The sequence below is a fragment of the Sylvia atricapilla genome, chromosome 2 (assembly GCF_009819655.1).
Source record: "Sylvia atricapilla isolate bSylAtr1 chromosome 2, bSylAtr1.pri, whole genome shotgun sequence".
Taxonomy (NCBI): Eukaryota; Metazoa; Chordata; class Aves; order Passeriformes; family Sylviidae; genus Sylvia; species Sylvia atricapilla.
In genome coordinates, this window is record NC_089141.1 from 28,963,168 (window position 1) to 28,987,762 (window position 24,595).

Sequence of the window (24,595 nt, forward strand, 5' to 3'; positions counted from 1 at the left end):
GCATCTCTGACAAAATCATGAAATGCAGGATTTTGTGAGTTGGGGCCCCATGGTGGGGTGCTCTGGGTAAGTCTCAGCCCCCAGAGCTGTGCACACATAGCTTGCAGGGGATGTCTTTTCCTCCTTTGCCTCTGAGGGCTGTGATTTTTCCAAATGAGTTACAAATTTGTTAAGAAGCAGAACACCAGTTATTATCTACTACTGTGCCTGGTTTTGTGTTGTTTGGCCAGCTTGGGGGCTACATGGGAGTCCCAAGCCCAGGAGACCAACAAGGTGCACTTGGGCCCAGAGGTGGTTGTCTTCAGCCACGATGTCTTGGTGCTGCCACTCAGATGGTGCAGAGGAGGATTGAGTGTCCCTCCCCAGACTGTGTCCTGTCTCATTCCTGCTGTGCCTGTCCTGCAGAGCCGGTGGGGAAGGATGTTTTCCTCCGTGAAGCCGTACGAGAACCAGCGCTACGCCTCTCTGAAGAGGGAGTGCCAGCGGCGGAAGCAGCTCTTCGAGGACCCGCTTTTCCCCGCCAACGACGACTCGCTCTTCTACAAGTCAAGGATTCAGGGCATCCAGTGGAAGCGACCCAAAGTAAGCGCACCCATCCCCTTGCCCCTCAACACTGCTTTCCACCATCTCTGCTCTCAGGCATTCCCAAAAGTGCACAGTGCACCCTTCACCAAGGCTGTCAAGCCTCAGTCGAGAGCCCCTCTCCCCAACAGCATTTATTTACCCAGACCTGATGTTGTGATCCTCTAGGGTGCCAGGAATACCTGCTGCACACAGGTCCAAGCATTTCTGCATCCAGTGAGGTCCAAGAGCAAAGGAGGCTTTTCTGTGACTCAGTTTCCCCATGTATAAATCAGAGAGATGGATTGCAGCTGGGTTGGTATTGTGTGGTCCTGTAAGGCTGGTGGGTCCGGCAAGGCAGAGTGTTATCACTGAATCCTTGAAAGGTTTGAGTTGGAAGGGACCTTAAAGATCTGTTTCCAACCCTCCTGCCAAGGGCAAGGGATACCTTCTGCTAGAATACTCTTGGTGGTCTGTTTGGAAAAGAAGATAAGCTTTGGGTAGGTGAGGTGGTTTTGGGATCTTTGGGGAAGAGGGTGGTCGTACCCATCCTTCCTCTTCTGTGCAAAAACCATGTCCTATGTCTCTCCTCCATGCTGCTGTGTCTGTCACAAAGACAGGTTGTGGGAGTCTGGGGATAACATTGCCTGTCCCCTGTGTTGCCAGTCCCTCTTCTGCTGTCCTCAGTGCCAGCCCAAAGGACACACATCAGGACCTGAAGGCACTATGGGAATTAGTATGTCTTGTTATGGCTGTCTGCCCAGAGTTGTCCATGAGAGCAGTGCTCTGACTGCCATAAAGCACAAGGAGCCCTAGGTAGCGGTGATAATTGTGGTTGGGAAGTGACAGTATCCCAGCATCTCACACACGTGGGTTTCCTTCCTTCCCTGTGGGGAGCAGCAGCCCTCTCTGCCCAGCCTGTGCTTTTCCACACGTGACTTGGTGGCATTTGAGTGTTGTAGGGTTGCCTGAGCTGCCGTCATCATCTTCACCCCCGCTGACAGTCCAGAAAATCAGCTGGCCTTCCACAAGACAGTGCTGTGCCTGTCTGGATGAGGGCAGTCTGGAGGGGGGTGGACAAAAGGCTTTGTGTGAAGGGAGAGATGGAGCTGAACTGACTCTTGTTGTGTGGCCAAAGGGGCTGAGGCCCCCAGCATCCCACCAGGCTCCCTGTGAGAGGAGGCCTCGCTTCCCTCTTCTCTGCCTTTGTGCCCTCCACTCCAGTTCTGCCTGGACACTGGATTTGTGCAAAGCCTGTGTACATTTTACTTCAGTCCTCCTTTCTGCTGGAAGGAAAAGAGGCTGTGTGCACAGCTGCCTTCTGAAGACAGGGCTGACCATGGTTTGGTCTCACTGTGGGGGCCAACAGGTACACAACACCTTGCACATCCCATTTATACAGCGGACAGGTGATAGCTGAGACTTTCTAAACAACTTTCTCTGGGACTAAAAGGTGGGGGTGTATTTGAGACCCCTTTGCTGTTTTGCAGTCAGGTCGCACACATTACTTCAGCCCAAGGTCTAAAGAGTTGGATCCTTTTGTAGAGGGACAAGGATTGCTTGTGTTCTGCTAAGCATCTCAGAGCTTTTCTCCATCTCCTTTTCTGGCTTTCATCCCACTTGCAGCCCTTGGTATTCAGGCAGGTATTATCCTTTTGCTGCCTTGCTCTTTAGAGCATGAGGTCTTTCTAGGAAAGCTTTCTGAACCTCACCTGCAAAGTGTCATGCTCACCTAGTCCAAACCCATCCCTGCTGAAGCACGGAGTGAATTCAGACTTTTTGTAGCCACCCAGCTCTGCAGTTTCATAGGATCATGGAACTGTTTGGGTAGGAGGGAACCCTTAAAGCAATTAGCATAGAATGTTGAACCAGAGCTCTTTCTGTCATGGGCTGTCAGTGGGAATGGAGGTGGAAGTGGGTCCCATGTGCCAACAAGGTCCTGTGGCTTAACAAGACACAGAGTTGGTCCTTGTTTTGCTGCCATTGCAGCAGATAAAGGGAACTTTGCCAGCAGTGTAGGAATGCATGCTGAGCAGTAGCAGACTCATGATGTCACTGACTGGTAGGATTGTTTGATCAGACCTACTCAGCTGCCTTGACCACAAAATCACCATTAAAAAAAGGATTTGAGCTCACACCTGCCCGGTTTGCTGCTGAAGTTTCGAGAAGCCTCTTTGTCAAAAGCACTTCTCTATGTTCTTTCTCTCAATTGAAATCTCTCATTTCAGGAAAAGTAACTAAATTTCACAGGGAGAATTGCTTTGTGCCAGCAGACAATGCAAAATGACATTTTTAGTTGCTGGACCTCATTCTGCCTGAATTCAAACTGACTTTCTAAGGGAGAGAGTCCAGGAAAAATCCCGACATCTTCTGCAAGAAAGTAATCATGATCAGCTTTTCCAAGTTAATGCAGGATTCAGTAGAGTCCAAACTGTCCACGAGGTTTAAATCAACTGTTCTGCTTGTGTGATATTGAATGTCATGGTGGAGTTATTAAACCAAAGCAACTTGTTTCTATTACAGCCAGCAAATCTTCTCTTAGGCAATCACAGGTAAATCTCTTTCAGAAAAAAAAGCAAGTAGTGATATTCCCAGTTTTTGGCAGATGCTGTTTTGGGGATTTCCTTATCAAGAACCCAGTCCCAGGGTTACTGTCTGCAGGGAAAGGATGGTGTGTTTTCACTTTTATCTCTCAGGACCATGGCCATGGGTTGTTTTGGAGAGTTTCAGCTAAAACTGTGATAAAATGTGAGAGCTCATTGTGTCTCTAGCTTTGTGAGAACAGAGTGGGTGGAGAATGGAAATAAAAGCTGCCCATTATTAAAAACAACCACTTGCTTTCTTGGAAAAGTTGTCGCTTGTGATCTACAGAAAGGAATCAGACGTAGGAGATAAATTGTGCCCTGAGAAGCTGGAGTTGGCCTATCCCTGGAAGTGCTGAAGGCCAGGTTGGATGGGCTTTAAGCAGTGGGGTGTGGTGGAGGGTGTTCCTGGCCACAGCGGGGCGGTCAGAACTGTGTGATCTTGGAGATGCTTCCCAGCCCAAACCATTCTGTGATTTTTCAGACAAAGTGCTTGCATGTAAAAAGTGAACTCACTGGGGTGCTGGGAATGAGCTTTGGCAGAGGCAGGGTCTTATTTCCAAATGCATCCATGGTGCTAGTATGGATCTAAACAGTCTGTCCTCCTTGTGTGCATCTCTGCCTTTCTAACTATTCTTCTAGCATCTTCTCTGCTCCTCCATGCACTCCCAAAGCTTGAGGCTGCTTTGGCAAAAAACCTCCAACAAAACAACAAACCCCTCCAATCTCTGCAGTGCTTTCCCTTTTGCTTGAGGTTTTTCTGGGCAGAGGGGAAAAGAAGAGGCTGAGGAACAGCTCTGGTCCCTTCTCTGGTCAGGATGTTTTGCTTAAACTTCCTCCTGCATCCAGCACTGCAGCCTTTCCTGGAATGGGTTCAGCCTTATTATTTCCAGCAGGGTGTCCTCCCTCCCTCCTGCTTCCCTTGGCCTCCAGCCCCGCTCTGGATGCCAGATCTTTGCAGAGGGAGCAGCTGTTTGAGCCCTCTAATCGTGTTTTGGCTCCGGTGGTTGTTTGCTGGACGCCTTCGTGATGTGGCTTGGCAAAGCCAGAAAGCCAATTACTGGAGTGCCTCAGAGGGAGGGAAACCACAGCATCAGCCTGAGCAGGGAAGGGGGTCCTGAAGAGCCCTGTTCAGTGAATCCACTTAAAAACAAAGCTGGCTGCTCGTTGCCTAGCCAAGGCAGTTTTGGAGATCACTCAGGCAGCATCAGCGGCTCCTTTTGGCAGCAGCACTCGGCTGTTGCATTAGAAATTAAACAGAACTTTTGAGCTTAGCCCACATCCCAACACCTTGCTTGAGACTTCTTTCCCTTGTGCTCTGTGTGCTGCCGTGCAAAGGAGAGGGAGATCTCTATCCAGGCAAGTAGTACCACTCCCAATGGAAGTCTCAGCCTGATCCTCAAGCTCTGAGTTTTGCCCTCCTGTTTTGGGATAGAAATGCTGGCAGTGCACCTTGGAAGTGGGAGGTTTGGTCTGTGAATTGGGTGAGCTGGTCTGGATGTTTGGGAGGTGGGTTAACAAGAAGGGGTGGCACAAAGATAAGTAGAAGGGGATGGATGAGGTGCAGGATGGATGGCAAAAATAAGGGGAGATTTGGGGCATCTGCTGTGTCTGTTGATCCCCTGTGGAAAAATGGTGATGGTCTAAGGTAGAGAGACTCATCTAGCCTGTGGGAAAAGAGTAAATATCTTCTAACCATCACTGCCCCAAGCTCTCTTCTTGGGTACAGAGTGCTCTCAGTGATGCCATGGGATTGCTACCGGCCTCGATTAGGGTCTGTCTTTAATACCTCTGGGCCTTAGCCAGGGCTTGTTTTCTCTCTGCAGCAGGAGGCTTGGTTCAGGTTCAGCCTGCCAAGCTGTGACCTGCTGCTGGGACAGGTCACCACCCAGGACAAATTTGGGCATCACTGCACCTTTTGTGGGAAGCAAAGAAGCCTGGTGAGAGGCTTACATCGTGCACAGGTGTGATGTTGAACTACATGAGCTGCATGCTCTGGTCCTTCAGCTCTTCCCAGGGAGCCGGGTTGAGCATGGAGATGGTTTTTTAGCTCTCTCTTCTGAGAGGCAGGTGGGCTGTTGTGTGCTGAGTGTATTCCTGTGTGCTGCAGGCCATCATAGAAACACCTCATGGTCATCCCTAAGATGCTGAGTGGCATGAGATCCCAAAGACACTTTGGAGGGGTTCAGGTGGGATTTCCATGCTGAGCTGTACCAAAGGTGCTGTAACAAGACGCTGTGACAAACACAAGGATTTCCAAGCCAGCTGTTGTCACAGTGACTGTGGGGTTGTTGTTGAACCTGAGCTGCATCCCTGCACTCTGAGTTCAAGCCTGTGTGGTTGCAACCACCACAGAAACTCTCTTGGATGAAGTCTACCCCCTCCCAATCTTCAAGGGAAGATCTTGTTTTTCCCTCCATGCCTGTTTCTCAGTATTTTTATCTCTCTCCACTATTTACTTGCAAGTGCTGAATTATCTCTGCAGGAACTAATTGTCAGGGGAGATTGTCACTGATTAAAGAGCATAAAGGTAGATTCGTGCTAAATGGTAATAATAGTTTGTCTGGATGAAGGCAATGTCATTTGGAGGGGAAAGCCTAAGAGAGTAGTTGGGGAGAGAGAAAGGTCAGGTGTTTTGGTTGTGGAAGCAGGAGATCTTAGGGCACCATGGCATTTTCAGCCCTACTATGGCACTGGGGAGAGATGCTCTCAGTCACAGCCCTGAGGGTTTTTTTCCAGACAAAGAGAAATCTTGTTTTAGAAACCAAGAAAATAGGATTATTTCAGTAGCCATTCCCTGAATTCCTGGTATTTATTACTGTGACTTGTGTGTAGGAGTTTTTGCCATTCACAGAATCATGAACTGGTTTGGGTTGGAAGGGATCTTAAAGATCCTCTAGTTCCTTGGGCAGGGACACCTTCCACTAGACCAGGGTGCTCAGAGCTCCATCCAGCCTGGCCATCAGCACTTCCAGGAATGGGGCATCCACAGCTTCTCAGGGTAACCTGGGCCAATGTCTCACCACCCTCACAGGGGAGAATTTCTTCCTAAAATCCAATCTAAATCTACCCTATTTAACCTTGAAGCCATTCTCCCTTGTCTGTCATGCAGGATACATTATGTCCATTGTCTCCTGAACTGGATGCTGTTATCTTTGGAGGAGGTGTTGCAGGATGGAAGTGCGTCTCTTAGCTCCACTTTTCTTTACGTTATTAAGCACTTAGCTCTTTTGTCTTGCTGAGTGAGGATTATACAATCAATCCCCTTGGGGGTTTCCTTGGAAGGGGAAAGGAGTCAATGAACTAATTCACTAAAAGCAGGTCCAGCACTTCCCTGGCCACAAGTTTCTGCATTAAAAGGTCTTTTCCCCAGTGTGTAGTGCAGGCTGGGAAGCTGACAAACACAAGAGTGAAGATAATGGAAAAGAAGGAGGTTAAGGTCTTGCAGTTCTTTGCTCTCCGAAGCTCACCAAGAGTCTAGCAGGGAGGCACTTGTGCTGGCAATGACAATTGGATGCAAAAACCTTCTGGTGTCCCACTTGGAGGTGTTTCTTCCAGAAAGACTAAACTTCTGTGCTCCAGGGGTGTCTTTACTGAGCTTTTTGCAGTGTCTTAGCCTGTCTCTCTCAGTTTTGGTCTCGTCCAAAGAGTGTTTGGGGTTAGTGTTGATGCTGGGGCTCCTCTGTGCTGCTGGATTGACTGAGGGATCATCTCCTCTGAACAGTCAACAGACTGTCTGGGGTCCATCACAGGGGTAAAAATCCTTCCAGACCTTTGCATTTCTCAGCTTAAGAATGTATGAGCCACTCGCCTGTTAATTTATCTGCTGTTTTCAGTAAAACTGCAGCTGATTGCCAGTCTGGCTCTTCCTTGCCAGGAAAGGATTTGGTCATCATTTAATGCAATCTCTGAATCGACCTTGTTTTTACATTTTTAAGCCATTCATAGGCTACCCCATCCCTCAAGGATGAACAAGAGATTCATTGTTATTATTCATACTTATTTTAAAAGGTCTCTGCTCCTATTAGATGCGATGGTGACCCTGGCTGCATTCCAGCCGGTCTCGCCAGATCCTCCCAGGGCCATGGCCTCATGGTGCCAGGCAAACACACTCTCCCCCTTAGCCCCAGTGAGGACTAGATTTGATAAGCTGCTTGGCACTAGTGCAGCCTTTGATAAGAAATTTCCAGCAGTCTGCTCTGTCCTCAGCATCAGAAGGACATAGCCTTACAAGCAAAAGCGACAGTAAAATCCCTGGATTAGATTCATTGCATGCTTCTTAGTGCAGCTCTATGTTGGTGACAAGAAATTATTGTATTGGTAATGAGTTAGAGCAGAACAATAACAGAGGGTGTGGCAGAAAGGAGTCCTGGGCATCCATTACCTCTGAACTCCATGGGACAGAATGTGCAAATCCCCCAGACTGGGCCCTGGGGTCCTGGAGAGGCTCATTTGACCTGCAGAGCAATTGCAAAGGTGCTTATCATAGAAGCACAGAGTGGTTTGGCTTCAAGATCACCTATTTCCTACCACCCTGCCATGGGAGAGACTCCTTCCACTAGACCTGGTTGCTCAGTGTTAAGGATGGTTTCCCTGTCCAACCATCCAGGACCCACTCTGGCAGTCACACTCCTAACACCTGAGCTGGGACCAAAAGCCCTTTACAGCATCAGCTCCAGGGAGATATGGGTCAGAGAGTCAGCCCCACTTGATTCCCTACACTCATGGTCAGACCAGACTTCCTTACTGTGACCCAAACTTTCCCATAACAGAGTCTCAGACATCTCTGGATCATTAAAACCTCTTCATCTTGGTGCAGTGATAAAAAAATGGCCCAAGCTGGTGCTTCTGAGGAGGGATCCTGAACAAAGGAAACCTTAGGTTTTTATCCTCTCACAGTCCAGGCATGTGAAAGCCTGCAGAGTCCCTGAGTGTCCGATCACATGGATGAGACACAGGTGACCTTTGTTCTTTGGTCAGCAGTTCACAGCCTCTTGTTTCAGGCCTGGGCTTCCTCCTCCCAGAGCTCAAAATGCAGCTGCTCATTGAGATACCGGCACTAAATGTCTTCCTCGCCACTCAAAGCCCTATCCAACCTGTCCTGGGGATGGGGCATCCACAGCTTGTCTGGGAAACCTGTGCCAGTGCCTCACAACCCTCATAGGAAAAAATTTCTTTCTATTATCTAACTTAAACCTGATTTTATTCAGTTTAAAGCCATTCAAGCCATTCCTCCTTGTCCTGTTACTTCATGCACTTGTCAAAAGTCTGCAGCTCTCATGGAACTCCTTTAGGCACTGGAAGGAGCTCTAAGGTCTCCTTGGATCCTTCCTGTTTACAGACTGCACAACCCCAGCTCTCTCAGCTTGTCTTCATAACATCTTTGTGGTCTCCTCTGGACTTGCACTATGTCCTCCTTATGGTGGGGGTCCCAGAGCTGGATGCATGCTCTGAATCAGCCAAGGCTTTTAATCTTGGTGCAAGCTGGAGTTTCTGCACTGCCTGTGAGCTCTAATCTTTGAGGCCTCACAGAGGTTGGGATTTTGGGGTGATTTCCTTGTGTAAAGGGCAGGCATTCCTGTTGGAGCAAGTGTCTTCCACTGAAACCCTTGAAAAGATTTGATCAGGCATTGTGCTGCCTCTTGCAGAAGGAAAATAAAACATGAAGAGTGTGTGAATTTGTGAGTGACTGTGTGTGAGTGGAAATACAAAACAATTGTTCTTTGATATTTCTGGATCTCTGTGAAGAAAACACTGCTCAGTGATGCATTCCTCCCAGTCCCCATCCAAGAAGGAAAAGGATGAACCACCCATCTTAATGGAGAGTGGTCATGGATGGTTAAATTTTCACTGTGGTCTGATGCAAATGTCACTGACAGAGTTGCATAAGAGTTAATGTCCCTTCTCCCAGTTCGCGGAAGCTCATGACTCCACATCTCTCAAGGGTGGTTTTCTCATAAAGCAGGATTCTGTTTGTAAAGCTACACCCAGTGTATGAATAACCAGAAAAGGTGGGGGCTGAAAGTAGTTTCTTTAAATGGCTTAAACCCATGATAGCCTCATTTTTCATCATGATTGCCTAGTCAGGGATTAATTTAGATTGTGGTGAGGTCAAGTCCTGTTTGTGAATGGAGCTGCTATGAATGGGACACAATCACAAGCCAAAGGGTATTTCCTTGCCCTGGGACAAGGAAATGGAGAGAGTATGGCTCGAGGGGGTGTGGGAGGAATCCCCATAGAAAAGCAGTTTGGAGATTCTGATCTGAGATACACGCAATGGAGTGTGGAGGTAGTTTTCCTTTGCAGTTTCCAATTCTTCTTTTCCCATCGATAAGTTTACTCTTAGGTTAATTAAAAACAAACAAGCAAAACCAACAAAAAAACCCTGCACAATTTAGATTTCTAAATCCTGTTTTAGGAGATTGGCTTTCAGTGGGACACAGGATTTGGTATTCAGGCAGGGCAGCTGCTGAATTATGTTGCTTGGAGGCAGAAACAGTGCAGCTGAGCTTGTGGCCACATCAGCTTGCTCCAGGATTTCACATTAGCTCTGTGATGAATGGCTGGGTTTGGACCATTCCTCCTGAAATACTGTAGTTTCTCACAGCAGAACTTACTTGGATAGGCTCCTCCTTTTCCACCAGCATGGCCCCACCTCTGCATCCTCCGGGGTGGGGGCCAATGGCTCAAAAGTGCTGCAAGCTGTGGAGCATCCTCAGGGCTCCTCCCTGTGTTTTGTGGTCCCTCATTTGTACCTTCACGGCTGTGATCCTCCAGGTCTGGGGCTTGATGCACATAGTTCCAAGCCAAGGCAGTTCCTCTGCTTGAGGTTAAACCCCACAACTGAAAGTGTTGGAGCAAGTGAGAGCATGGTGTGCCATGTGAGAGGACAGGCTTTGGAGTGTGGGCGTAATTTAAACTCACAATACTGCCAAACCAGTGTTGGTTCACCCTGCAAGTCCTTCCCAAGGGAAGCTGGTCAAAGGAGATCTGTAGGAGAGCTCAAGACTGGGATATGATAGAGGTGGGAGAATTTGGGCAAAGGTGGCCAGCAGCACTGTGCTGAGTCAGAGGTGTATCTGTCAAGTGTGTTAAACAGCCTTGGCAGCTTATTTTCTTCCTCTTCCTCCACTGCACTGGTGTAGCTCCCTAGAGCCTGTGCCTACATGGACCAGGATTTAGGGAAGGGGATCCAGGTGGAGCCTCTCTGAGAGCTGCATTTGCTCAGTGTCCTCTCTACATCTCAAGACTGTAGCTGTGTGCAGCTGTAAGCTGGCTGGCTCAGGTGACGCAGCATGAAGGGGAGCCAGGTGACATCTTTTCTGTGAAGGAAGGATGGTTCCCCTGGAGACTGGGCTGTGCTGGGACTGGAAACCTGGAGGGACCACTTCTGCCTCTTGATGGGGTGACCTGTGGCACATCATCTCGCTACTCTGAGCATCCCATCCCCCAGTTTGTCAGTGAGCCATGTGAAGACTTCCCTGCTTTGGCAGTGGCTTCTGCAGACCTCAGGGCTGTTGGTATCCAGGGAGTATTTCTTTCCTTAGTGGCTTTGCCACCAGACAAAAGCACTTGCTGTGGGAGAGATGGCCTGGGGAGGGCTGTGTCTGGATGTGTGGTGATGCTAAAAGCCAGGCTGTGCCAACCTCTGCATCAGTTTTGGTTGGGTAGAGACTGAAGTCCTGGGTGGAGTACTGGTGAGACTTCCCAAGAGTGCATCCCTGGAAAGGGCGTGTGGGAGGAATGACAGGTATGGGCTCTCTGTACTTTTGCCATTCTCCTTCCAATCCCTCTCCATCTGCTCCTGGGAAAGTGCAGTGCTCTCACAGCCTCTTGTGTCTCTCCACCTCTCGTTGCTTTATCCTTTTTTGGGTATCCCTTTGTACTTTGGATACCCGGAAGATAAATCTGCAGAGGGACCTGTCAAAGTCCTGCAAATTGACCTTTAGATCTTGTTTGCTTCTGTCTCTGTTCTTCCTGGTGCCAAAACAAACACTGCCCCCATTCTTCCAGGTGCCAGAACAAATGCCATTTTGTGATGCTGTGGTACACAAACTGAGTGCAGGAGTTTGTGGTGAGCATGTTTTTTGGATCCCTCCCTTTACAAGCAAGTCCTGTTTGCTGTGGGTGGAGTGTCCAGTGCCCTCTGCATGGTGTGGGAGCTGATAGCAATACAAATGTGTACACACTGAGATACTGTGAGAGGATTAGCATTAGGGATGCCTGACTGAGGCAATACAAACCCCCACAAACAGTTCTGTAGGTTGTAGATATTCCCAACCAAGCCTGCCCTTCCATGTGTGTGAAGCTGATCTGCCAAGCATATGTTTTTCAGTAGAGCCTGTAGTGGCAGGATAAGGGATAATGGTTCTTAACTGAAAAAAGATGGATTAAAACTAGATATAACAACACAATTTTTTACAGTGAGGGTGGTGAGGCACTGGCACAGGTTGCCCAGAGAAGGTGTTGCTGCTGCATCCCTGAAAGTGTTGTAGGCCAGGCTGGATGGGGCTCTGAGCAATCTGGTCTAATGGAAAGTGTCCCTGCCTAGGGCAGGGGGCTGGAGAGAGATGATTCTTAAGGTCTCTTCCAACCCAAACCACTCCATGATTCTATAATCCTGTATTAATCCATCTGAAAGCATAGACCCCTCCTATTCTAAATTCACCCCGTTTCCCTTTCCACCCTGGTGCAAATTTTATTAATTGCCCTTTTTGCCAAATCACCTGCCAGTTGCAGGGAGCTGCGGCAGGGCAGCACGGGGACCTCTGTGTCTGCTGTGTCACCGTTGCTTACCATGCTTGGGTGCCTCTTGCTCTCTATCTGTGTGAGTGACATTTAAGACAGGATTCTTTCAGTTCCCAGTTGTCCAGAAGGGAGGGAGGAAGCCCAGCCATGCTAATAGAATATTTTGCTAATTTTGCAAGTCTGAGTGAAGGCATTGTTCTGAAACAGCCAGGCTCTGCAATGAAATTAGACTAGTCTGTTCCTTACAAAATCTTGTTAGCAAAAAATGGTCCTGGCATGCAGCAGATTTTGCATCTCCCATGGTTATTCCTCCCCCTGATGCAGCTTTTTCTCTCCCCACATCTGGTTTGACATGATCCAGATCCCTGTGAATCTGAATCCTAGAAACCTGCACTGGGAAACATTTATTGTAAAACAGTCACCAATTATAAAGAAAATTAGAGAGTGATTTTCTCCTTACAACCCTGTGTGGAATTTGACTGGCTGGAGAAAGTGAGGAAAATATTTTCTGCTTTAAATGCATTTGGAAGAAAATTGCGTGGTTTTGGGAAAGTGTCCCAAAAGAAGGGAGAGCAGAGTGCTCTCTGACCATGTGCTTTTGGGTGGGAAGCAAAAAAGTACAAGATAATTGCTCTGATTTGGTCTTTTGTTGTTGTTGTTGTTTTTTGCTTAATGAACTTCAAAACCCCAGAGCCAGAGGGAGCAAACTGTCCCAATCTGGGCTCTCCTAAGCCAGACCTCTGCAAGCAGCCTCTCATCGACAGGGACCTGCTCTGGCTCTGATTTCTACCTCTGTCCCACATCCAGTGGAGGAGGGGAGGATATGAATCACCAGAACTTTGAATCACTATTTTGGCCCTCCTTGTGTTATCAGTCTGATTCTTTCCATAGAACCATCCACACAGGCTTTCTCTAGAATGTGTTTTGTTGCCTGAAGCTCAGCAGGCATTTCAGCAGACAATTTTAGGGAGGGCAGATCATCTCTGATGATGCTTAGGATCCTTGGAATAGCCATCTCCAGAAGTGTTCAAAGAAAATGTGGGTGTGGCACCTGGGAACATGACCTAGGGGTGAACATGGAAATGTTGGATTAATGGTTGGACTTGGTGATCTTAAGGGCTTTTCCAGCCTCGGTGATTCTGTGATTCTTGGGATCTCTTTACCCCCAAGGTTCTTCTTGGGGGTAAAGAGACATGGACGACTCCCGTGGCCAAGGCAGAGTTCAGAACCACACATTAAAGTCATAACTTTCCTGCAAGCCATAGCTTTTGGCTCCCTGTTCCTGTTCCTTCCTGTTCTCCATCTGTGCCAGACTAGGAGCAAACAGGACCTAGGATCTGGCTGTGATGAAGGACAGAATGAATGAATGAAGGACAGAATGGACTTCCTGTCTGCTGAAGCCTCAAGTGGCAAGAGGCAGCTTGAGCTGGTTCTGTGGTGGCTGAAGCCTGAGCCCAGAAGGCTCCAGGGTGTGTGTGGGTGTAGATGTTGGTGTGCTGCCCTCCTCTCTCGGGGTCATGATGCTGGGAGGGTGACGTGGTGTTTGCTGCCTGGGTAAATGTTATTGCTCATGTGGATTCTCTCTGTTGCATGGTAGGGAGAGGAAGAAACCAAGGTCATGACCTCCTCTGATCAGGGAATCTCTGCTTCTCTCCTCCCTTTGCACATACACATCCCAGACCCTGTAATTCCATCTGGCTGCAGCACAGGCTCCTTATCACTTCCAGCACTTTTCACAGTAAAAGAACACTCAATGTTCCAAAGCTTTTCTTGGCTTTTTGACCTAGTTCCCACTGGTAGCTTGTTCTCACCTGTCTGTGTAATATCAAGCAACCACGTCTGCATGTGGGCATGGTGCTCCATGGCTCTGAGTGTGCTTTGCATCCTACACCAGGGCCCCACTGTGCTCCATGCCACCCTGGGGCATTGCAGCCTGGCCTGAAGCAGTGCCTTGGTCCTTGGCTCCCACCTCAGCAGAGCCACAGAATACAGGGAATGTCATCCCAGTGGGTTGAGGCCACACAGTCTAGACCAGGTACAAAACGTATGAGTGGAAACTCAGCAGCTTCAATAGGGACTGAAGAATCCAAGTAATTTAATATCGGTAAGCTCCAGTCTAAAGGAATATGGCAAACCTTCCCAGGGGGTTGCTGAGAGACTGACCCATGGATGAGACTCATCCCAATAGGATCAATTCCACAGCATTAGAACAAGGAGGCAATGCTGCCTTCCCCTTTACAAGGATTGGATATTAAGAAAAATGTATTCACTGAAAGGGCGCTCAAGCATTGGAACAGACTGCCCAGGGAAGCAGTGCAATCACCATCCCTAGAAATATTCAAGAAAAGTACAGATGTGGTGCTGAGAGACATGGTTTTGTGGTGGACTTGGCAGTGCTGGGTTAATGGCTGGATTCCACGATCTTAGAGGTCTTCTTAATGATTCTGTGATTCTTCACTCTGAAGAAGAGAAGGCTCAGGGGAATCTTAACGATGTCCGTAAATACCAGATAGCCGGGAATGAAGGAGACAGAGCCAGACTTCTCAGTGGTGCTCAGTGACAGTCCAAGAGACAATGTATGCAAACTGAAAAATCAGGAAATTCCATTTAAGCATGAGAAAAGAGCTTATGAAAAAAACCTGTGAGGGTGGTACAAAAATTAGCACAGGCTTCCCTGAGAGGTTGCAAAGTCTCCATTCCTGGAGATACTAAAACCTGACTAAACACAGTCTGGAGCAACCTGCTGTAGCTGACCCTGCTTTGATTAGGAGGTGTGGACAGGATGATATCCAGAAATTCCTTATAACCACGTTGATTTGGTGATTCTGTGCTTAGGATGACTGGGAGTCGACTGGGCCAGGCTCAGTCCGAGGGCTTGGGCATGCTGTGTGGGCCTTCTGCAGGGAAGTGTGGTAGCCCTGCTCTGCACTTCAGGACAGACCTTACTGCAGCTTCTCCCTAATTGAAAGAGGCTTGTAAGAAAGATGGCGACAAACTTTTTAGCAGGGCCTGTCGGGATAGGACTAGTTGTTTTAAACTGAAGGAAAGTTGATTTAGACCACCTGTAAGGAAGAAGTTTTTTGCATTGAGGGTGGTCCAACACTGGCACAGCTTGCCCAGAGAGGTGATCGATGTCCCAGCCCCAGGAAACATTTAAGGTCAGGTTAGACTGGGCTCTGAGCAACCTGATCCAGTTGACAATGTCTCCACTTATTGTAGGGACTTGGACTAGATGGCCTTTAAAAGATCCCTTCCAACCCAAACCATTTTGTGGTTCTGTGTTTCTCATGATTTCGTGTTCTCACCTGTCTGTGTAATATCAAGCAATTCCTTTATTGCAATCAGATCCCCCCCAAGGGCAGAAGGGGCAGCTGTGGTCCTCAGATGAGTCCTAAGAAGGATCACAAAGAGCTGATGTTACAGACACATCCCCAGTGCTGGGTGCTTCCCTGGTGCCATGAAACAGGAGCTGACCCCCACTGCTCCTCTCCCATCCTTGCATGCGCTCAGCGATGCTGAGAGGCACAGGTGGCTCCTGCCTTTGCTGGTGTCAGCTTGCCTCCCCCTAGCGCTCATCCCAACATCCTGCAGCACCAGCATTAGGGGATTAGTCTTTTCCCTTGGGTCTGAGTCTGGCCAGTTTGTGTCAGGTTAATTTTGGCAAGGCGACTTTGTACCTGTGGCCTTTGGACTTATTTGGAGCTGGCTGAGTTAGGTGGGAATGTCAGGAAGTGCTTATGGTTCCTTTTTCTCCCTGTGATGGAGCTCTAGACAATCTAATCTGGTGGGTGGGGTCTCTGTCTAGAGTGCAGGGTTTGGAACTAGATGATCTTTAGAATTCCTTCCAACCCAAACTCTTCCACGAATCTATGGGTAGGTGTAATACAAGTCCTCATATGCAAAGTCAGGGCAGGGGGGAATAGTATTCTGGATACAAGCAGCCTGAAAAACTGGGGGGTGCAGGGGAAGAAGGATCATCTGCTTCTTTTTTTTTTTTCCTCTTCAAACTAACTGTAATTACCAAGGGGGAAAGGTTCCTTCAGCTGTTTGTCTGTCCCATCTTCTCCCAGCCCCCAGCTGGACAGACTTACAAACAGAATTGAGCAGGAGAAATTACATTTTTAAAAAGCAGTGTGTCACTTGAAGCTTGCTCAACACTCTGTTATTTGAGTGCATTCTTGGCCAGGCCCCAAGTGGTAGTGGGAAGCAGGGAGGGCAGCCTGGCAGGAGGCAGGCAGAGAAAAGCCAATGGTCTTGGTGCATAGTTGTAGGGATGAGCTTACCCCCCAGCTGCCTCCTACCCGAGTTTCTCCATTCATGGTGTCTATGCCCAATCCACCATCCTGGTTTTGGTGGCAGAATGAGTATTTAATCCTTCTGGCCCAGCTACAAAGCTTTTGGCTCACCGAATTTTTTTCATCTGCTGTGCTAGGATTTGGAGGAGCAGATCCCTCACCCTTTGTAAAAAAGTCATGGAGTAGAGACATATGAAATAGGAGACTTAGAAGGGCTGTAATGGTGTGAAAGCACACTATTATCAACAGGGATAATTATAACAAAGCTGCACTGGTACTGGGACAGAATAGGGAGTAGCTCCTGTGATGCTGTCCATGTCCTGCCTAAGGCAGGACAGGGTTCTTCTGCCACCAGCACGATGAGTGAGGCCAGCAGAAATCTACAGGTCAAGTTTATATGGATTCTGAGGAAGAGAGGAAGTAACTTTCCTTTGCCAAGAAGCCCTCTCCTGGTTTCCCTGTCTGCTGTCTGACCCAGAGTGTCTGTTTTTCTCCTGTCCCACAGGAAATCTGCAATGATCCACGTCTCTTTGTGGATGGGATCAGCTCCCATGACTTACACCAGGGCCAGGTGGGGAACTGCTGGTTTGTGGCTGCCTGCTCCTCCCTGGCATCCCGGGAGTCTCTCTGGCAGAAGGTAAGTGATTCCCCATGGCAGGGGAGAGCCTGTCTTCAACTCCTTGGCTTTGCCTTGTGTTTTTCCAGGTCAAAAACTGGTTCTCAGGGATGCCTCGTGTCCGGAAAAGCTGAATGTGCAAAAATCTCCCTTAGAAGATTGACTTGCAAAGGGCATTAGTCATCATGACTGCACTCACCACACTCCAGCCAAACCCTTGGCCAGTTTCTCCTTAACCAAGTGGATCAAATCCCATCCTGTTTTTCAGATCCCAAATTTGACCCTTTGAATTCCAAAATATAAAAATTGACAAGAAGAACAAAACTGAGGATGCTCAGCTGCAGCATTAGGTCCCGTTTCCCTCATTCCCATGGTGTCCCCTCTCTCTGGCTGTTTACTGTGTTCCTACCTCAGCAGTGAGACACCTCATGCTGGGGCAGGTAGATTGATGTCAGGTTTTAGCACCTCTCCCAAGTCACTGTTTGCCCAAAGCATCCATCCCTGGCATGTCCCATGGCTGGATGTCACCATGTAGAAGTGTTCCTTCAAGTGTGAGGTCCAAAGGGCATGTACTGTGGGCCAGAAAGCCACCAAGGAGCTGCACCAGACTTGGGGAGCAAGCAGAGAGGTACAGGGGGATGGAGGTGCTCAGTGCCACATCCTTGGACAGTCTGTGCCCATCTCCATCATGGCTTTAGCTGTGCAAGGTGTCAGCCCTGTGAAAGCCAAGGCAAGGGGACTTCAGACTCTGATGCAGGTGTGTGTCATCACAGGGTAAGAGAGCAGCAAGTTGCAATGAACTCTTCCCAGATTTTACTGAAAAAGGCAGCCAGTGTGTGCAGGCAGCAGCTTCACCCACAGCCACGGGCCTGAGGCGATTTCCTCCACCCCACACCTTTACATCTGCTCTGTGTGCTGAGGTTCTTCCAGTCTCTGCTTCCTGGTGAGCATGAACATCAAGTTCATGGATTTCTTGCAGGATCGCCATTTCCTCTTAAAATCAAGCCTTTTCTTTATATGGGAACAGGATAGCTGTTGTTGCTTTCTACATAAGCAATAAGTCTTCCTGCCATGGTGGCTATGGCAACTGCTGTGGCTCTCATTACAAGGGCAATGCACAGGGTTGTTTAGCTTGTTCCTTACCATCAACATCCCCCAAGGGTGAGTGGGCAAGTTGTCATCCTTCCTCACCATTCACTTCTAGCTCTGCCCTGGGAAATGCCAAACAGGCTGGGTCCCTTTGGACACTTCATTATTTCACTTTGCTGGGCATTGCGTTTCCTCCCTTGGCAGTTTGGCTGTGGATGTTTGTGACTTCTCATTTTCCATTGCTTTAACTCTCAGAGGCTTTTTTTTTTCATCTGTTCCCTCTTTTCTTTCAGAAAAGTTTGATTTATAGAATTATATAGATTGGAAGGGACCATAATGACCATTTAGTTCCAGCTCCCCTGCCATAGCCAGTGACACCTTCCACAAGACCAGATTGCTCAAAGCCTCATCCAACCTGACCTTGAAAATTTCCAGGGATGGGACAGCCACAAATTCTCTGAGCAGCCTGTGTCAGTGTCTCACCATGCTCACAGGGAAGAATTCCTTATTTGCTGACGATGTCAGAGACAGAAATAATGGGCCCCTTGGCGCTAAGTGTGGTCACACATGCAATTGTGATAACATTGCTGGACACCAAAATGTCTCTATTTGGGGTCTGCCAAGTACTGAAAGATGCTGATGCAGGCTTTAGTAGCTCTGAAATCTTGGCCCAGATCGCCTATGCCTTATAGAAAATGTATTCCTGGTGTACACCAGGATGTAACACAGGCTCTGCATATCCCTTGCTCCATTTCACACAGTGAAACTGTCTCTCTGAAGTGTGGGGAGGGGGAATACCTTCAAGAAAATAAGGCAGGCCAGCAGATCCTTGTATATCCCAGGAGGTTATTTTATTCAAACATTTTCTTCCACCTTGCTTTCTCCATGTCCCTGCTTCCCGTTATGCCTGTGTGGTGCGAATCACTGAGTGGGAATAGGGTACTGGCATTTAGTTGAGAGCTCTTTTCTAAATTCCTGTGTCTCAGATAACCCTACATGGCTCTAGGTGTGATCTAGCTCTGTAACACCCTTTCTATGACCCTTCAGGCATGTCTAGCTTTTATGAAAAGAAATTGAGACATTAAAATGTGGGGCAAAGCCATGCCAGGATGCTGGTGCCGACTTGCTGCTGCAGGAGCAGTGTGGTGTCTGACTCCTGCCAGCTGTGCCATCCAGAAAAGGGCACGATGGTCGTGTTAGTTTGCTATTCATTGACTTAGAGTCAATTTGTCCCTTGGGACCCTCATGTCCTTTTCTGGATGGCACAGCCTGATGGAGGCCACCAAAATGGCCAGGAGGGAAGTGGGTTTTCATCCAGGGGGAGAGAAGTTAAAAGGGGAGTTTATTGCTGTGTGCAGCTATTTGACCATAGAATCATGGAATGGTTTGGCTTGGAAGAAACCTTTAAAGGTCATCTAGTTCCATCCCTCCTGCCATGGGCAGAAACACCAGCCACTGGACCTTGTTGCTCAGAGCCCCATGCAGCCTGGATAGGAGAGTGTGGACAATGTGGAGCCAGGCTCTTGCGGGGATGCACAGTCAGAGGACAAATGACAGCAGCACAATCTGCAGCTTCTCTTCAGCATGAGCTCAGTCAGACACTGGAACTGGACACAGAGAGGCTGTGGGATCTCTGTCCATGAAGATACTTAAAGACGGACTGGATGAAACCCAGAGAAATATGATTTAACCCTGAAGTGAGTCCTGCTTTGAGCAGTAGGTTGGACCAGACTCCTCCAGAGTCTCGTTCCAGCCTGAATTAGCCACGAACCTACACTCACAGAAAGCCAGTGCCACTCATCCCTGCCAAGGTGGCATCTCTGGCTTTGCTTAGGGATAATGAGCCGTGGTTGTTAGGGAGGTTGCCAAGGAGGCTGACATCAGACACCCTTTCCCTATAGATTATCGTGCACAGCAGCACCAACAGTTCTGAATCTGCAAATGGGAGGGCACTCAGGAGAAGCCCCAGAGGTGCTTTGCATCACTGGCCCAGGTTGCCTAGCACTGCTGGGACTGTGGAGAGGGGACACCAGCTCCAGGGGCCTGTCTGATCTTTCCCCCTGCGTGTCCTGTTTGGGAGGCAGACGCTGCCGAGCACGGAGCAGAGGAGCAGCCGAGGTGATGGCAGCTGAGGCGAGGGTGCTCGAGCTGCCCTTCACCCGCGATGAGCAGCTCACCCGGCGCATGCGACTGCGCTTCCAGAGCCTGCAGCAAAGGAACCTCAGGCCCCAGGATGGAGAGAAGCTGCTGCGTCCCAACGAGCACATCTACCGAGTGGATTTCATCCAGCAGCACCAACTGCGCTTCCTCCGCTGGAATGTGCAGCTGGAGAGACCTGGGAAGGTCACGGTGACCGGCACCTCCCAGCACTGGACTCCTGATCTCACCCACCTGATGAACAGGTAGCTGCTGGAGCCAGTGGGCATCTTCTGGAAGAAGCTAGGGGCCAAGGAGGTGGAGTACAATGAGGCAGATGCCCAGGAATTTGGGGAGCGGATAGCAGAATTAGCCCAGATCCGCAAGGTGATGTATTTTCTCCTCACTTTCACTGGCGGCCTCGAACCAGCTCAGCTGAAAGGCTCCATGGTTTTTAAAGCCTGATCCCCTCTTGCTCAGCTTTTCTTGCTCCAGCTATGCTTCTTTCTGTTCAGTTCTGTGTTCCATTTTTACATCTGTTTTTTTTTTTTAATGAGAGACAGCACTGTGGTAAAGCAGAGAACAGCTCAGTGCTTCTGGAGCCCCTCAGCCCAGTGAAATATTCCCCAAATGTGCTGCCCTCTGTCTAAATGATGGGGAGAATGGGACCATGAGCTTGCTGCTGCACTTGCCTGGAGTATATGACTGTGTGTTTGTGAATTCATCAGGGATTCACACAGGGTCTTACTGGCTTGGAAGTACAAGGCTGCCCTAAGTCCTCTCACTGTAGCAACTGCACATCAAAAACCTGCTGGAAAAATAAGTAATTGCTATACTAGAAAACAGCAGGGACCCCTGGAGAGAGCCCTGCTTTCCAGCTTCCATCCTGGCCATTAGAAAGGGAGGGCTTGTTTGTGATGGAGTTTCTCTCCTGGCAAAGTGCTGAGTGCCTGCAGGATCTGGTGACTTGTGCTGCTGCTGTGGCTGCTTGGAATCTCTGAAGACCAGCCCCATGGAGAATCCACCTTGCTGTGAAGCTGAAGTACATGCACTTGGACTCACTGTATTCTGCAGATTGCAAACCTACTAGACTAATGGGGAGGTTGGACCAGCCTTTTCTGACCACTGCCACCATTTCCTGCTGGGGGAGGACGAAATTTGTTGGTCCAAGATGAGCTGGAGCACATGTGTGTGTGTGGGCAGAGCCAGCAGCTCAGAGCAGCCTAGGCCAGCAGTGAGTCCTCTGCAGCAGAGCTAATTTGTGCTTTGTTCTGCCCTTAAAGCACCCACGAAAATATTTACTCTATAAAGTGTCTGTAGAGAGCCATGAGGCTGCCGAGCACTTTGCAAGCCACAGAGCAGGAACCTGCTGCTTCTGTACCTGAAAAGCAGTGTCTCCTGCCCTCTAAAACACAGGGAAGGGTGTCTGGGTGACCATGGGAGCAGAGGGCAGTGGTACATTTATATGTATTGGAACAGGAGTGTTTCGTGTCCAGTTTGCCCCATGACTACAAGTAAACTACTAAGCTTGGATGTTTCGTTTTCCTCCACCAAAAAGTGGAGAGCACTTCAGTGAAGCTTCTTGAGACACACAGATACAAGAGTCCCTTGAAAGAGCTAAGTATTATTACAGTTGCTCCTTTGCTCAGATTGCACTCAAGTGTATGTGAGTACTCCTCAAGGTGTGGCCTGACATTTTCCCAAGATGAGTAAGGAGAGAGCAGTGATGGGAAAGCCAAGGCAAGGTGATTTTGTACCTGTGGCCTTTGGACTTATGCAGACCAGCCCCAAGAAGAGTCCAACCTCTTCTCCCAAACCTCCAGAGATGCAGACCTATGCCTCCCCCAGCCCAACAGTAGTGTGCAAAATGAATGCACAAATTATGTCAGGCAGAAAGCAGGAGATAGCTACTGGCTGGAGAGGTGGTGGGAGCTCTTGAGTCTTGCCCGAAACCAAAGCCCACCAATCACCAAATCCTGCAGCCATGCCATGGCCATTGCAAGAGAAGTTGCTGTCTTTGTTTAGATCCCAAGAAATGCTGGACTTGGTGAGTAGAGAGAAAAGTGGATGCATCCCTTCTTGGCCAAACACACCTCTAGGGTCCTAGCAGACTTACCCATAGAAGACCCCTCCTTGTACAACCCAGAGCAGAGTTCCTGACTACAAACCACTTTAGACCAAATAACAGGAGCCATTGGCAACATCCAAAGGGGTTTTTGCATGCTAAGTCTCACAATATGCCATTACTGTGTTGCTAGGGTAGAGTTCTTGCTGCAGATATCTCGCTGGGTATTGGTGTACCACAGTAAATAAAAGCCTAGACAAGGGGTTCCCCTTAAGGACTGAGGCTGTTTGTGTCTTCTTCATGCTCCCTTTGGAAGCTGCCCTAATTCTGCACGCAATAAAGCACCAAATTTGAACTCAGTATTGGTATTCTTGAGCCCCTTTTAACTTCCTGCAAGATTTAAGATTAGCATCTACTTTCTTCTCTCTTGGTGTGAAAGGCTTCATGGAGTATTTTGAGCAGATTTTTGTGGTCAAGACAGGGTTGAAGCTGGGCATAGGAGGGGAAATTATTCCCATATGGATACTTGTTTCCTTCAGAAGTGGGGAGGGAGGTGGGGGGACCAGTGTGATCTCTCTCTACTGCAGGGAAGATGAGCCTCTTTTTACCAGTCACTGAAACTACTCCTACACAGTGTCAGCATACCATAAAGACTTTCAGACACACCACCCTGTCCCATCTCCCATGGGAATTTCATCCCAGTTTGTACCACAGTCCAGCAGATTGGCACAACTGGGTGCCTCTCTCTTTATCCTGAATTGGCAAGTTCCCAGCAGCAAGCTTGGAGAACTTGGCATGTACCAAATTCTTCTTCTAATCAGGGACATATTTTTCCAGGGCCACAGGTACCTTTTTTCTTAATTAACCACTCTTAAGAAAATTGAAAAAAAGCCCTAAATCAGCTTAGGGAGGTGAACCTGGCCTTTCTGAGCTCCCAATTTATCTGTCCCTGAACCCTTTCACTATAAATTTGTCACACTAAATGGTGTTGCAGCATCAGATTTTGTGAGCCCCTAAGGCAAAAGCAGCACAGCTGGGTAAAAGAGAAGAATGTGGTTTCCATTGCTCCAGCATCACACAACTAAGCTGAGTCAAGGACTTGTTGGGATCCTGGAATGGGTGGTCCATGGCATATGCTCCAGCAGGGAACACCTGTGGAGATCCGACTTCTCTCATATCCTCGTGGGTCAGTGTAGAAATATGACCAATCCTTGTTCCTGGACCGTGTTCTGGATGAAAGCTGACCATTTTTGCTGCCTTCAGTGGTGGAGGGTGCTCCCAGAGCTGTCCCCAGGAGAAGAAGTGGAGTAGGATGGTGATGACCTGTGTCCTGCCACTAGTGACAGTAGGAGCAAGTCTCAGAGCCAGCCGGCTGGAAGCTGTCACTACCAGCTCTGGCTGACAAGCTGCCTCTGATCAATGCTGGGCTCATTTCTAAGCCCACATTAATAGCAAGTTGATTATCATGATGGTCCTCTATGACAATTCATTAGGATGAGCTCCAGTCAGGAGGGAATCAATGGGCACTGATGGAGGGCTGGCTGACCTTTCCTGGCAGTCTCCAGAGAGGACTCTGGGACATAGTTATTAGCACTCCTATAAAACACCAAGCCCTCCAAATGTGTCTCTTTTTTACGGCTTTGTCTGCTCTGCTTCTATTGATCCAGACGACTCAGGAGTGCCTGTGAGCTTGCAGGGCTGATGGCATCATTAATATTTCAGTGTAGGAGCAATAAGAGCCCTGGGCAAAATCATTGCTTGTAGCTAAGGAGTTAGGGGGCTCTTCAGAGGAAATTCTCTCTGCACAATTCCTGCTTTGTGACAGCAGACAAAAAAAAAAGAAAAAAAAAGAAAAAAAAAAGGCAGCTCTTTCAGCTGGACAAGGGCCTAAAGCACAGTAAAGGTGGTTTCACCATGAGCTGTGACTTTTTGAAGAGGCTCTTTCCATGCAATGCACTTGTGTCCTCTCCTATCCCACCCCAACACATTCAGCTCTCTGCAGGAAAGTGATTATTTGGTGTATTGGAACATAAGGCATGCTTGCATGGACACCTTGGGGTTTTTTTATCACTGAGCTCATGATCCTTTGGGAGCAGGTAAGTGAAGTAGCAGGGGTGTTGACAGTCAGTCACATCACTGCTGCTGTGTAAGTCAGCACTCGTTAGCCATCAACTACAGTAACTACACACAGCCCCACAGCCCACCCTGGCCATGCAGTAAAACCACATTGGCTCCACCTTCAACAAAAGCTGAACTGTGGTGGGGTGGCTCCTTGCTGTGTGCCTCTGTGTCCTGGTTCTAAATAAGATGCAGATCCCCCTGACATGTAGCATCTGTGCCTGGCTATGGTAATTTCTGTCCCAGCCAGATGAATTTTCCATCCAAAGCAGAGCTGGTGGTGCCTGCAGCTACCACCACCTGATGGGCTATGGACTTCAGCACTTACCCTTTGCTTGTGCCTGTCCTGCTGGCAGTGACACCAAACCTCCTCAGACCTCTCAGC

At 48.7% G+C, this 24,595-nt stretch overlaps 2 protein-coding genes across 2 annotated transcripts in view; both read left to right on the forward strand.

Moving 5' to 3' along the window:
• Window positions 1-410: 410 nt before the first annotated feature.
• Window positions 411-24,595, forward strand: part of CAPN5 (calpain 5) — a 35,875-nt gene continuing 11,690 nt past the window's right edge. The window contains exons 1-2 of the mRNA XM_066341222.1: window positions 411-582; window positions 16,692-16,823. Coding sequence (XP_066197319.1) covers window positions 421-582; window positions 16,692-16,823 — 294 coding nt within the window. The 5' untranslated portion in view covers window positions 411-420. The remainder of the gene's footprint in view (window positions 583-16,691; window positions 16,824-24,595) is intronic.
• On the forward strand, window positions 20,013-20,492 carry OMP (olfactory marker protein). Its single transcript, XM_066339166.1, is given in 1 exon segment — window positions 20,013-20,492. A coding segment is annotated over 1 exon segment (480 nt).